The sequence below is a fragment of the Mobula hypostoma genome, chromosome 11, assembly GCF_963921235.1.
Source record: "Mobula hypostoma chromosome 11, sMobHyp1.1, whole genome shotgun sequence".
Taxonomy (NCBI): Eukaryota; Metazoa; Chordata; class Chondrichthyes; order Myliobatiformes; family Myliobatidae; genus Mobula; species Mobula hypostoma.
Genome location: NC_086107.1, coordinates 74,472,746 through 74,485,809, shown reverse-complemented (window position 1 = coordinate 74,485,809; position 13,064 = coordinate 74,472,746). Strand labels below are relative to the sequence as shown.

Here is a 13,064-nt window from a genome sequence, read left to right as displayed (position 1 = left end):
AAAGCCAGACTCCATTAGAAGGATGAAATAAGTAGATTTTGGTACTTCCTGACAACAGATGTTCAGAGAATTGGTCCTGGTTTCCCATGGAGGGACATGCACAACTCCAGTTGAAACTTGTCCACGCTCCTTTCTGAGGTGACAGCTACTGGCATTTTACTATTGTCACAGTGAAACACTTATCTTGCACACTGCTTGTACAGATTGGATCATTACACAGCCAGTACATTGAGGTAAAATAAAGAAAACAATAATGATGCAGAATAAAGTCTAAAAGTTGCCAAAAAAGTGCAGTGCAGGTAAACAATAAAGTGCAAGCTCATAACGAGGTAGATTATGAAGCCAAGAGCCCAATGTATTGACAAGAGGTCCATTTAAGAGCCTGATAACAGCAGGATAGAAACTGTCCTTTAGCCTGGTGGTCCGAGCTTTCTGGCTTTTGTACCTTCTGCCTGATGGGAGAATATCTGGTTGGGCAGTGTCTTTGATTATGCTCGCTGTATTACTGAGTCACCAAGTATAGACAGAGTTGATGGAAGGGAGTCTGGTTCCTGTGATGTGCTGAGCTTGTCCACAGCTCTCTGCAGTTTGTCATGTCACATGCAGAGCAGTTAATACCAAGCCATCATGCATCCAGACAGAAAGCATCCAGAGTGCAATAAAAGTCAGTAAGGGTCGACGGAAACATGATGAATTTCTTTAGCCTCCTGAGAAAGTCGAGCTTTCTTGGACTTGACTTTGTAGTTGGGCCAGGTTAGGCCATTGGTGATGTTCACACCTAGGACCCAAAGATCTCAACCTCAACACCATTGATGTAGGTAGAGCATGTGCACGGCCCCTCTTTCTGAAGTCAACGGCCAGCTCTTTTGTTGACATTGAGGGAAAGGTTCTTGTCATGACACCACGTCACTAGGCTCTTCATCTCGTGCCTCTGCTCCAACCTGTCATTATTTGAGATGCAGCTCACTACAATGGTCTCATCTGCAAACGTGCAGATGGAGTTATAGCGTCTGGCCACACAGTCACGAGTGTACAGGGAGTAGAGTAGGGGCTGAGGACACAACCTGTGGAGCATCAGCATTTAGAATAATTGAGGCAGATAATGGAAGAACATACAGAAATTCAACTGGAATAGTTCATATCAATATGTTTGTAAAGGTTTTAGTAAAGAAACCTTCAATGTTCTCACCATAGAACTATATGATGGAGAACTACTGCTCTGGAGATTTGTAAGCATTCAGTATGTTGGAATCTGTACATCCTAAAATGGCCTCAGCAGTCACCCCAGAACCGATGGGAGCAAGTCATCCCTGGGAGAACTGTCCAGGTAGAATTTCCTAGCCACGTCAATATGATGTTTTCTGTTCCTGAGCCATGACTTTGGCCAATGCAACCTTCTATCAGATGGCTTTTGGAATTCTATACGATCAAAATCCATCAGTGTGTCCCAGATGACGACTTTGGTTACTCATTCAAATTTTAAAAAAAACATTGAATTTGTCAGACATGAGCTATCCTTTACAAATTCATGCCAGTTCATGCCTGATTGTCATGGAATTTTCATGGCCTTTGGTCACTCTATTCTTAGTTACACAAGAATGTGAAGATTTCCAGACAAATGATGCTGGACTGATAGCTTAGAAGTCCTTTGTGTCTCTCATCATTTGTAATAATGTGTCCAATTTCCACTCTCATGGAATTGTTCCAAAATGGAAATATTTTTAAGATTTTTGTCAGAGCACAAGTACATCCATTTAGGATGGAACTCTTGGATTTAGGAATTCTAATATTTCAGTGCCTGTAACACACATAGAAAGTGCTGGTGAACGCAGCAGACCAGGCAGCATCTATAGGAAGAGGTACAGTCCATGTTTCGGGCCAAGACCCTTTGTCAGGACTAACTGAAAGAAGAGATAGTAAAAGATTTGAATGCGGGAGGAGGAGGAGGGGGAGATCCGAAATGATAGGAGAAGCCAGGAGGGGGAGGGGTGGATCTAAGAGCTGGAAAGTTGATTGGCAATAGGATACCAGACCTGAGAAGGGAGAGGATCATGGGACGGAAAGCCTGGGGAGAAAGGGAAGTGGGGAGGGGAGCTCGGAGGGTGGAGAGCAGGCAAGTGAGAGGGACAGAGGGAGAAAAAAGAGAGAGAAAAGGGGAAAAATATATTTTTAAAAAATAAATAAACAAATAAGGGATGGGGTGTGAAGGGGAGGAGGGGCATTTACAGAAGTTAGAGAAGTCAATGTTTATGCCATCAGGTTGGAGGCTACCCAGACGGAATATAAGGTGTTGTTCCTCCAACCTGAATGTGGCTTCATCTTGACAGTAGAAGAGGCTGTGGATAGACATGTCAGAATGGGAATGGGACGTGGAATTAAAATGTGTGGCCACTGGGAGATCCTGCTTTCTCTGGTGGACAGAGCGTAGGTGTTCAGCGAAACGGTCTCCCAACCTGCGTCGGGTCTCACCAATATATAGAAGGCCACATCGGGAGCATCGGTCGCAGTATACTACCCCAGCCGACTCACAGGTGAAGTGTCGCCTCACCTGGAAGGACTGTCTGGGGCCCTGAATGGTGGTGTAGCACTTGTTCCGCTTACAAGGATAAGTGCCAGGAGGGAGATCGGTGGGGAGGGATGGGAGGGACAGATGGACAAGGGAGTTGCTTACGGAGCGATCCGTGTGGAAAGCGGGGGGGGGGAAGGAGGGAAAGATGTGCTTAGTGGTGGGATCCCGTTGGAGGTGGCTGTATTTTGTTGAGAACTGTAATTTAGGTTTTCAGCTTGGTCAACTTCCCCCCCCTTAATCTGTTTCTCCACAGTTTTCTATACCTTGAGTATTTAAGTTACTAGTTACAAAGAAAGTATATCACCTTTGTAAGTGTATCTACGGCAGCCATTTAGGGTAGCACATTGGCACAGTTAGTAAAACCTCTTCTTACAGCACAAGGGCTCAGGATTCAATCCTGATGCCTGCTGACATTGGTGTGGAGTCTCCTTGTTCTATCAATAACCAAGTGGCTTCCAGTTTCCTCCCAAATCACAAACTTGTGGAGGTCGGTGGGTTAACCAGCCCCTGTGCATAAGGGAATGGCAGAATCTGAGGGCAGCTGATGAGAAACTTCAGAAAGGGGAAGGGAGTTAGGAGATCATATGCCAAATCTCATTGGTGGGCCAAAAGGTGAGAGGGTATGCAAATTTCCAGGCATTAACATTTCGGATGACCTGTCCTGGGCCCAGAACATACAGGTTATTGTGAAGGTGTGCCAGCATCTCTATTAAATTTCAGATTTGACATTTCATCAAATACTTTAACAAACTCCTGCAGATCCCCCATTGGGTGCATCATGGTCCGGTATGGAATTTGAATGCACAGGAACAGGAAGGGCTGCAAAGAGTAGTGATCACAGCTCGGATAATCATAGGGACAGCCCTCCCCACTACTGACAGCATCTATAGAAGGCTCTGTCTCGAGGAGGCAGCATCTATCATCAAGGATTCCTACCATCTGGGTAATTCCCTCTTCTCATTGCTACTGTCAGGCAGGAGGTACAGGAGCCTGAAGTCGCACACACCACCAGGTATAGAAACAAGATATCTTCCTGCAACTATCAGGTTCTTGAACCGACCAGTACTAGCCTAACCACTCCTCAATAATGAAACATTAAGGATTACCTCTTACACTATTACGGACTGTTCAATGTGTTTTGCACAGCTTTCTCATCAGTGTCTTATACAATTAATATTGTATGCTGTCTGTACCCATGCACACGTGATGCTAGTGTATCAATGTACCCATATCTCCCTGGAATTGTGCACATGGCAATAAACCCAATTTGATTTGGAATATGGAGAGAATAAAATGGAAAGCGTATAAATGGGTGGTTGATGGCCACCACATACTTGGGGTCACACCTTACCATTGCTGCTTTTGTGGGCAAGTGAAGCTCTTTCCCACAAATATGCAAACTGGACTTGTGTCAGACTAAACTCCCTCTCCAGTACCTTGTGCTGAAGCACTGTTGGTTTATGAACACTCATGTCCAGTGTGTCCCACTGCACTAACATCAGCCGTTCCCTTTGATTGCTTCAGAATCAGGTTTAATAGGCACGTGTCGTGAATTTGTTAACTTACAGTAGCAGTACCTTGAAATACATGACAATATAGAAAGGAAAAAAAATTAATAGATTATAGATACTGCAAAATAGAAGTAATATGAAAAAGTGAAGTAGTGTTTGTGGGTTCAATGTCCATTCAGAAATCGGATGGCAGAGGGGAAGAAGCTGTTCCTGAATCGCTGAGTGTGTACCTTCAGGCTTCTGTACCTCCTTCCTACTGGTAACTATGAGAAGAGGACATGTCCTGGGTGATGGGAGTCCTTAATGATGGATGTCGCCTTTCTGAGGGATCACTCCTTGAAGAGGTCTTGGATACTACAGAGGCTAGTACCCAAGATGGAGCTGACTTGATTTTGCAACTTTCAGTAGCTTATTTTGGAGTGGAAATTCTACACCCCCCCCCCCGACCCCCCAACCAAATACAGGGATGCAGCCTGTCAGGACGCTCTCCATAGTACAACTATAGAAGTTTGAGTGTTTTAGGTGAGAAACCAAATCTCCTCAAGCTCCTGATGAAGTATAGCCGCTGTCTTGCCTTCTTTATAGCTGCATCAATGTGTTGGGACCAGGTTAGATCCTCAGAGATCTTGACACTCAGGAACTTGAAATTGCTCACTCTCTCCACTTCTGATCCCTGTATGAGGATTAGTTCATGTTCCCTTGTCTTACTCTTTCTGAAATCCACAATCAGCTCTTTAGTCTTACTGACGTTGAGTGCAGGGTTGTTGCTGTGACACCACTCAAGTAGCTGGTATATCTCGCTCCTGTACACCCTCACATCTCCATCTCAGATACTACCAACAACGATTATATTGTCAGCAAATTTATAGATGGTATTTGAGCTATGCCTAGTTGCACAGTCATGTGTATACAGGGGGAGTAGAGCAGTGGGCTAAGCACACACCCGAGGTGCACCAGTGTTGATCATCAGTGAGGAGGATACGTTATCACCAATCCACACAGACTGTGTCTTCCGGTTATGAAGTTGAGAATCCAATTGCAGAGGGAGGTACAGAGGCCCAGGTTCTGAAGGCTTATGAGTCAGCACTGTGGGAGCGATGGTGTTAAATGCTGAGTTGTAGTCAACGAACAGTGTCCTGACACAGGTGTTTGTGTTGTCCAGGTGATCCAAGGCCATTAAGATTGCATCTGCCATAGACATACTGTGGCAATAGGCAAATCGCGGTGGCCCCAGGTCCTTACTGAGGCAGAACTTCAGTCTAGTCATGACCAACCTCCCAAAGCATTACATCATGCAGTTCTGGTCACTTAACTATAGGAAGGATATCAGTAAGATTGAAAGAGTGCAGAGAAGATTTACTGGGATGTTGCTGGGTCTTCAGGAGTTGAGTTACAGGGAAAGATTGAACAGGTTAGGACTTCATTCTTTGGAGTGTAGAAGAATGAGGGGGGAGAGATAAATACGAGAGGACATGGCTTTAGGGTGAAAGGAGAAAGGTTTAGGGGGAACATTAGAGGGAACAAGCTGCCATCTGACGTGGTAAATTCGGGCTCACTCTTAAGTTTTAAAAATAAATTGGATAGATACATGCATGGGAGAGGTCTGGAGGGTTATGGACTGTGTGCAGGTCAATGGGACTAGCGGAATATAGTTTCGGCACAGACTAGAAGGGCCGAATGGCCTGTTTTCTGTGCTGTAGTGTTCTATGGCTCTATGTGAGTGCTACTGGACAATAGTCATTAAGACAGTTGCCTTTTTGAAGCAAGTGGGAACTTCCACCTTTAGCAGTGAGAGGTTGAAAATGTCCTTGAATACCCCTGCCAGTTGGTTGGCACAAGTTTTCACAGCCTTACCAGGTACTCCATCGGGACCTTTCACCTTGCGAGGGTTCACTCTCTTTAAAGACAGCCTGATGTTGACCTCCGAGACAGAGATCACAAGGTCACCGGGTGCAGCAGGGATCTTCACAGCATTAGTTTTATTCTCCTTTCAAAGTGGGCATAGGAGGCATTGAGTTCATCTGGTAGTGAAGCATTGCTGCCATTCATGCTATTGGATTTCGCTTTGTAGGAAGTAATGACTTGCAGACCCTGCCAGAGTTGCCGTGCATCCAATGTCGCCTCCAACCTTGTTCAAAATTGTCTCTTTGCCTTTGAAATAGCCCTCTGCAAATCATACCTGGTTTTCTGGTACAGACCTGGGCCGCCAGACTTGAATGCCACAGATCTAGCCTTCAGCAGACGACATACCTCCTGCTTCATCCACGGCTTTTGGTTTGGGAATCTACAGAAAGTTTTTAAATGAAGTCGGTAACAACTGCAGCATACACATCCAGGTTCAAAGATGAATCCCTGAGTACAGTCCAGTCCACCAGTTCAAAGCAGCCCTGTAGGTGGTCCTGTGCTTCCCTTGTCCAAACCTTCTTGGTCCTCACTGCTGGTGCTGCAGTCTTCAGTCTCTGCCTATACTCAGAGAGTAGAAGTACAGCCAGGTGATCAGACTTTCCAAAGCATGGGAGTGGGATGGCACAGTAAGCATTCTTGATAGGGGTGTAACAGTGGTCCAGTGTGTTGATTCCTCTGGTACTAACAGGTGATCTGTTGATAGCAATAATTGAGTGATTTCTTTCAGACTGGCCTGGTTAAAATCCCCCAAAATGATGGTGAAGGCGTCAGGGTGTGCTGTTTCGTACATGTTAATCCCATTGCTCAGATCATCTACAGCCTGATTGACATTGGCCTGAGGTGGAATGTACACCGCTACCAAAATGATCGCGGAAATCTCCTGTGGCAGGTAAAATGGATGGCACTTAATTGTGAGATATTCCAGGTCTGATGGGCAGAATTGGGCCAGCACTGATACATTTATGTACCAAGAGGAGTTGATCATGAGACATGCACCTCCACGTCTGCTTTTTAGAGACTCGACAGTCCTATCCTGTCTGTGTATAGTGAACCCATCAATCTGCATTGCTGTGTTTGGTACAGAATGGGTTAACCAGGATTCCAAGAAACAAAGTAATGTCCCTCTGACACAGCACACGAGCTTCAAGATCATCTATTTTATTTACTAGAGATTGCACATTTCCCAGCAAGATTGTCTGTACTGGGAGTCGAAAACCCTGTTCTCTTAAATGCACCTGTATCCCTGACCAGCAGCCACGTTTCCTATCAGAAAGCTTCTTCCACAATCGGCATTGTTTCCATTGGTTTGAAGCAGCAATAGTTTATTCAATCGCATTAAGACATCTTTATTAACTGTACAGACCTTGGAAAGAGTTACGATTCTCAGCTGTAACAGGAATATTTAATCATATCCATCGACCTGTGCTGCATGAGATTGTTGTCTTCAAGGTGCCCCTGAAGTAATCTTTACTGATGCTATCAGTTTATACACCAGTGAACTAATAATGAATTGGACTCATTATTAAATTCTACAGGCTTGTTATCTCTCTTATTAAATCTTGTAATGTTTTTACTGCAGTTCACCTCTCCCTCATTTGTAAGCCAACAATCTCAAATACAACATAACATCGCCACAGTAGGTCTACAATGGTCAATGGCTCTCCATGCGGCCTTGGGTGGCCTGGACAATGCTAATGCCTATGTCAGGATGCTGTTTATCGACTACAGTTCAGCATTTAACAACATCATTCCTACAGTTCTGATCAAAAAGCCCCAGAACCTTGGTCGCTGTACCTCCCTCTGCAACTGGATCCTCAACTTCCTAACCGGGGGGGGGGGAATCACAATCTGTACGGATTGGAGACAACATCTCCCCCTCGCTGATGATCAACACTGGTGCACCTCAGGGATGTGTGCTTAGCCCACTGCTGTACTCTCTCTCCACCCATGACTGTGTGGCTAGGCACAGTTCAAATGCCATCTATAAATTTGCTGATGACACAGCCATTGTTGGTAGAATCTCAGATGGAGATGTGAGGGCGTACAGGAGTGAGATATACCAGCTGGTTGAGTGGTGACACAGCAATAATCTTACACTCAACGTCGGCAAGACCGAAGATCTGATTGTGGACTTCAGAAAAGGTAGGATGAGGGAGCACAAACCAGTCCTCAGAGAGATCAGAAGTGGAGAGAGTAAGCAATTTCAAGTTCCTGGGTGTCAAGATCTATGAGGATCTGACCTGGTCCCAACATATCGATGCAGCTACAATGAAGGCACAACAATGGCTATATTTCATTAGAAATTCGAGGAGATTTGGTTTGTCACCTAAAACACAAATTTCTACAGATGTACTGTGGAGAGCGTTCTGACTGGCTGCATCACCGTCTGGGGGGGAGGTGGGGGGTGTCTACTGAACAGGACAGAAGCAAGCTGCAGAAAGTTGTAAACCCAGTCAGTTCCATCACAGGGACCAGCCTCCTCAGTACCCAGGACATCTTCAAAGAGCGATGCCTCAAAAAGGCGCATCCATCATTAAGGACCCCATCCCCAGGTCATGCTGTGTTCCCACTGCTACCATCAGGAAGGTACTTCCTGTAACTCAGTGTTTGCTCTCTGTTATTGTACTGCTGATACACGGTCAACAAATCTCACAGCGAATGGTGCTGATATTAAACCCAGTTCTGATTCTGAGAAAGTGCAGGGGAAATTGATGAGGATGCTGCCAGGAGGGAGAAGTTAGTGATACAATTGTTTACTTTGGAACAGAGGAAACTTTGGAAAAGTTTGAAAATCAGCCTCATGCCTGGACAGTGTGGATAAGAGAGCTTCATTTGCTTTAGCAAAGTAAATCATCAAGGGAGATGACTCGAGGAGAAATATTCACAGGGAGCAGATGAAAGAGATCTGAAAATCACTGACTGAATGAAAGGGCAGTAGAGATGGACGTACTCCACATTTATTACAGGACTGAGGGAGGTAGAGATAAAGGGGCAAGGGGATAGCAGAAGAAAAGGGTTCAGAATTTCTGGACAGGCCATCCAGAAGGATGGGGGTGTGAGAGTGTGCAGGGGATAAAGGAATGGGTGTGAGTGGCTGGGAACAGGTTGGACTGGTAGTGGAGTACAAGGTCTCTTACCTTTCTCCACTATGGTTTTCCATTTCTTGGACCAGCTAGACAGCTGCTGGGCGTACTGCTTCTCGATCCTTGCCCTTTCTTGGAAGCAGCTGAGCAGTTCATTGCAGAGACGGTTCCCATCATCGATTCGTTTCACCGTTCTGCTGTACTGTCCCACCTTTGGGGAGAGGTTGTAAACAAGAGGTGAGAGAGTTTCCAGTGCCATCCTGGAAAGAGTACTGAGGGAGGAGGATTGCAAAGAGAAGTCAGAGCACAGAGCCACTGGTTTCCGAGCTCGTGGGTAAGGAACTTCAGGACAGTGCATGCTGGCCAGAATGGTCAGGACATGAGGGAACAAGGGAAGGAGCACATTGAAAGGTTGGAAGTGCTCAAGAGGGGAATAGATAGAGACTGTTTACATCTCTCCATAGACGTTGCTTGACTTCCTCAGTTCCTCCAGCGTTTCAGGTGGCCACGTTAAGGATGAGAAGCATGAATCTGACATTCAAGGAGAACGAATGTTGCAGAGGGAGGTACAGAGTGGGGGCCAGGCCCAGGGTGATGAAGGTAATGGGGTGGGGCATCAGTAAATGGCAAGTAACCAGATCAAAGAATGAACTCCCAGTGCAGGAGCTGACTGGATGGGAGTAGATGTTGGTCAGGAGCTTAAGGCTTCTAGGTTTCTGCCCAAACACCTTGAAAACAGCAACTCACCGTGAGAGAGGGCTGCAAGCACTGGGCACCCTCTGCACTGCATTCAAGGGGTGGTCTGTTGGCAGAAGCCCCGGCATCCATTTGGAAGGGTACAACAAACACCCTGGAACACCAACCCCAGACTCTGCCTTAAATATACCCATTGACCTGGGCTGCACAGCCATCTGTGGCAAAGAATTCCACTGATTCACCATCCTCTGGCTAAAGATATTTTTTCCTCTCATCCCTGTTCTGAATGGAAATCCCTCAATTCTGAGGCTGTGCCCTCTGGTCCTGGGCTCCCCACTATAGGAAATATCCTCTCCACATCCACTATCTAGACCTCTTAATGAGTGGTTTCAATGAAATTCCACCCCCCCCAACATTCTTCTAAACTCCAGTGAGTACAGGTCCAGAGCTATCAAACACTCTTCACATGTGAATCCTTTCATTCCAGGGATCATTTTCATGAACCTCCTCTGTATCCTCCCCAAAGCCAGTACATCCTTTCTTAAACAAGAGGCCCAAAACTGCTAACGATACTCTAAGTGTGGTCTCAACATTACATCCTTGCTTTATGTTCTAGTCCTGTTGAAATAAATGTTAACATTGCATTTGCCTTCTTTACCGCCGACTCAGTCTGCCAGAAAACCTTCAGGGAACCCTGCATGAGGACTCCCAAGTCCTTTTGCACCTCCAATTTTTGAATTTTCTCCCCATTTGCAAAATAGTCCACACATTTATTCCTTCTGCCAAAGTGCAATGCGCACACTTCTCTACACTATATTCCATCTGCCACTTCTGTATAACCATATAACAATCACAGCACGGAAACAGGTCATCTCGGCCCTTCTAGTCCGTGCCGAACTCTTACCTAGTCCCACCGACCTGCAATCAGCCCATAACCCTCCATTCCTTTCCTGTCCATATATCTATTCTCTGTCTGTTCCCCCAATCTGTCCAAGTCCTTCTGCAGACAACCCGCTTGTTCAACACTACCTGCCCCTCCACCCATCTGCAAATTTGGCCTAAGCCATCAATTCCTTCATTCAAATTATTGGCATACAATGTGAAAAGAAGCTGGCGCAACACCAACCCCTGTGGCACACTGCCAGCCACCAGCAGCCAACCAGAAAAGGCCCCGTTTATTCCCACTTTCTGCCTTCTACCAATCTTCTATTCATTCTAAAGCCTTCCTCTAATACCACGGGCTCTCATCTTGTTTAACAGCCTCATGTGCAGCACCTTGTCAAAGGCCTTCTGAAAATCCAAACAACATCCACTGACACATACATCAAAGTTGCTGGTGAACACAGCAGGCCAGGCAGCATCTATAGGAAGAGGTGCAGTCGACGTTTCAGGCCGAGACCCTTCGTCAGGACTAACTGAAGGAAGAGTGAGTAAAGGATTTGAAAGTTGGAGGGGGAGGGGGAGATGCAAAATGATAGGAGAAGACAGGAGGGGGAGGGATAGAGCCAAGAGCTGGACAGGTGATTGGCAAAAGGGGATACGAGAGGATCATGGGACAGGAGGTCCGGGAAGAAAGACAGGGGGGGGGGTGACCCAGAGGATGGGCAAGAGGTATATTCAGAGAGACAGAGGGAGAAAAAGGAGAGTGAGAGAAAGAATGTGTGCATAAAAATGAGTAACAGATGGGGTACCAGGGGGAGGTGGGGCCTTAGCGGAAGTTAGAGAAGTCGATGTTCATGCCATCAGGTTGGAGGCTACCCAGACGGAATATAAGGTGTTGTTCCTCCAACCTGAGTGTGGCTTCATCTTTACAGTAGAGGAGGCCGTGGATCGACATGTCAGAATGGGAATGGGATGTGGAATTAAAATGTGTGGCCACTGGGAGATCCTGCTTTCTCTGGCGGACAGAGCGTAGATGTTCAGCAAAGCGGTCTCCCAGTCTGCGTCGGGTCTCACCAATATATAAGAGGCCACATCGGGAGCACCGGACGCAGTATATCACCCCAGTCGACTCACAGGTGAAGTGATGCCTCACCTGGAAGGACTGTTTGGGGCCCTGAATGATGGTAAGGGAGGAAGTGTAAGGGCATGTGTAGCACTTGTTCCGCTTACACGGATAAGTGCCAGGAGGGAGATCGACTGACTCTCCTTTGTCTATCCTACCTGATATTTCCTCAAAGAATTCCAGATTTGTCAGGCAAGATTTGCCCTTTATAAAATCATGCTGACTTTGGCCTGTTTTATCATGTTGCTCCAAGTATCCCAAAAATCATCCTTACCAACACCTTCCCAGCCACTGAAGTCAGACTAACTAGCCAATAATTTCCTTTCTTAAAGAGTGGAGTGACATTTATAAGGGACGGAGCAGGAGAATCTGGTTAAGTCAAAAGGACAACAGAGTCACAGGACCATCACTGACCTCCCAGAAGCTCTCGCCCGTTCCACCTTCCCTCGGCACCGACATGGCCGCAGTCCCTTTGCAGCACAGAATTTTGGCGACTTTTTATTCCTGTGGGTGGAGGGAAAAAAGCCATGAACTGAAGCAAAGCACAACCTCACGAGTGGCCAGGAGGGCATAGGAGGGCACTCCCTGTCAGCTGAGGCACGGTAAAGCTGACCACACAGACTTGATCTGCCCCCATAGCAAAACCCCCAGATCTGCAGATTCGCACAACCTGGGAGAAACAGGCTGGAGGAGGAATTATGTATCTGAGAACAACTTGGAGCAATCACGAAGCTGAAGAATGATATACTAAACTGGAACAGATTGCAGGTAATGGAGGGGGAGTGAATTTTGGTGATCACCCATTTTCCTACAGTGTAGGAGGACACGTCTCATGGAGGCTTCGCCAACTCTGAGAGCATCTCCATCAGTCCCATTCCCCCATTTATTGCCCTGCATTGTCCTGCTTGAACATATCGTGTGGAGTACATTGGAACAAAGATCACAGGAGCAGGGGTTGGCCATTTGGCCTGGTTCCACCATTCATCAAAATCATACCCGCCTTCTCCCCATATCCTTTCATCCTGCTCACATTGAGAAATACATCTTCCTCTTTCTTGAACTTCAATAACTTGGCCTCCTCTGCTTTGCGTGGCAGAGAATTCCACCAGTTCATCAACACGTGAGTGAAGAAATTTCTCTTGCTCTCAGTTTCAGGTGACATCCCCACTTCCCAAGGAGAAGGACTCGCTTACCATTGGGAACATCTGGTTCTGTTAGAATATTATAGGTTTATAAGAGATTCAAGTTCAACTCAGTTTATTGTCATTCAATCGTACACATATACTGCCAAAAAA

General features: G+C 46.2%; 1 protein-coding gene across 8 annotated transcripts in view; it reads right to left on the bottom strand.

Annotated features, from left to right (window-relative positions):
* The window catches only part of pacsin3 (protein kinase C and casein kinase substrate in neurons 3), a 122,254-nt gene that overhangs the window by 54,429 nt on the left and 54,761 nt on the right, over positions 1-13,064 (bottom strand). For all 8 annotated transcript variants that reach the window (XM_063062272.1, XM_063062276.1, XM_063062273.1 and 5 more), the window contains exons 2-3: positions 12,184-12,273; positions 9,123-9,279 (exon numbers count right to left, since the gene is read on the bottom strand). In XM_063062272.1, coding sequence (XP_062918342.1) covers positions 9,123-9,279; positions 12,184-12,228 — 202 coding nt within the window. In that variant the 5' untranslated portion in view covers positions 12,229-12,273. The remainder of the gene's footprint in view (positions 1-9,122; positions 9,280-12,183; positions 12,274-13,064) is intronic.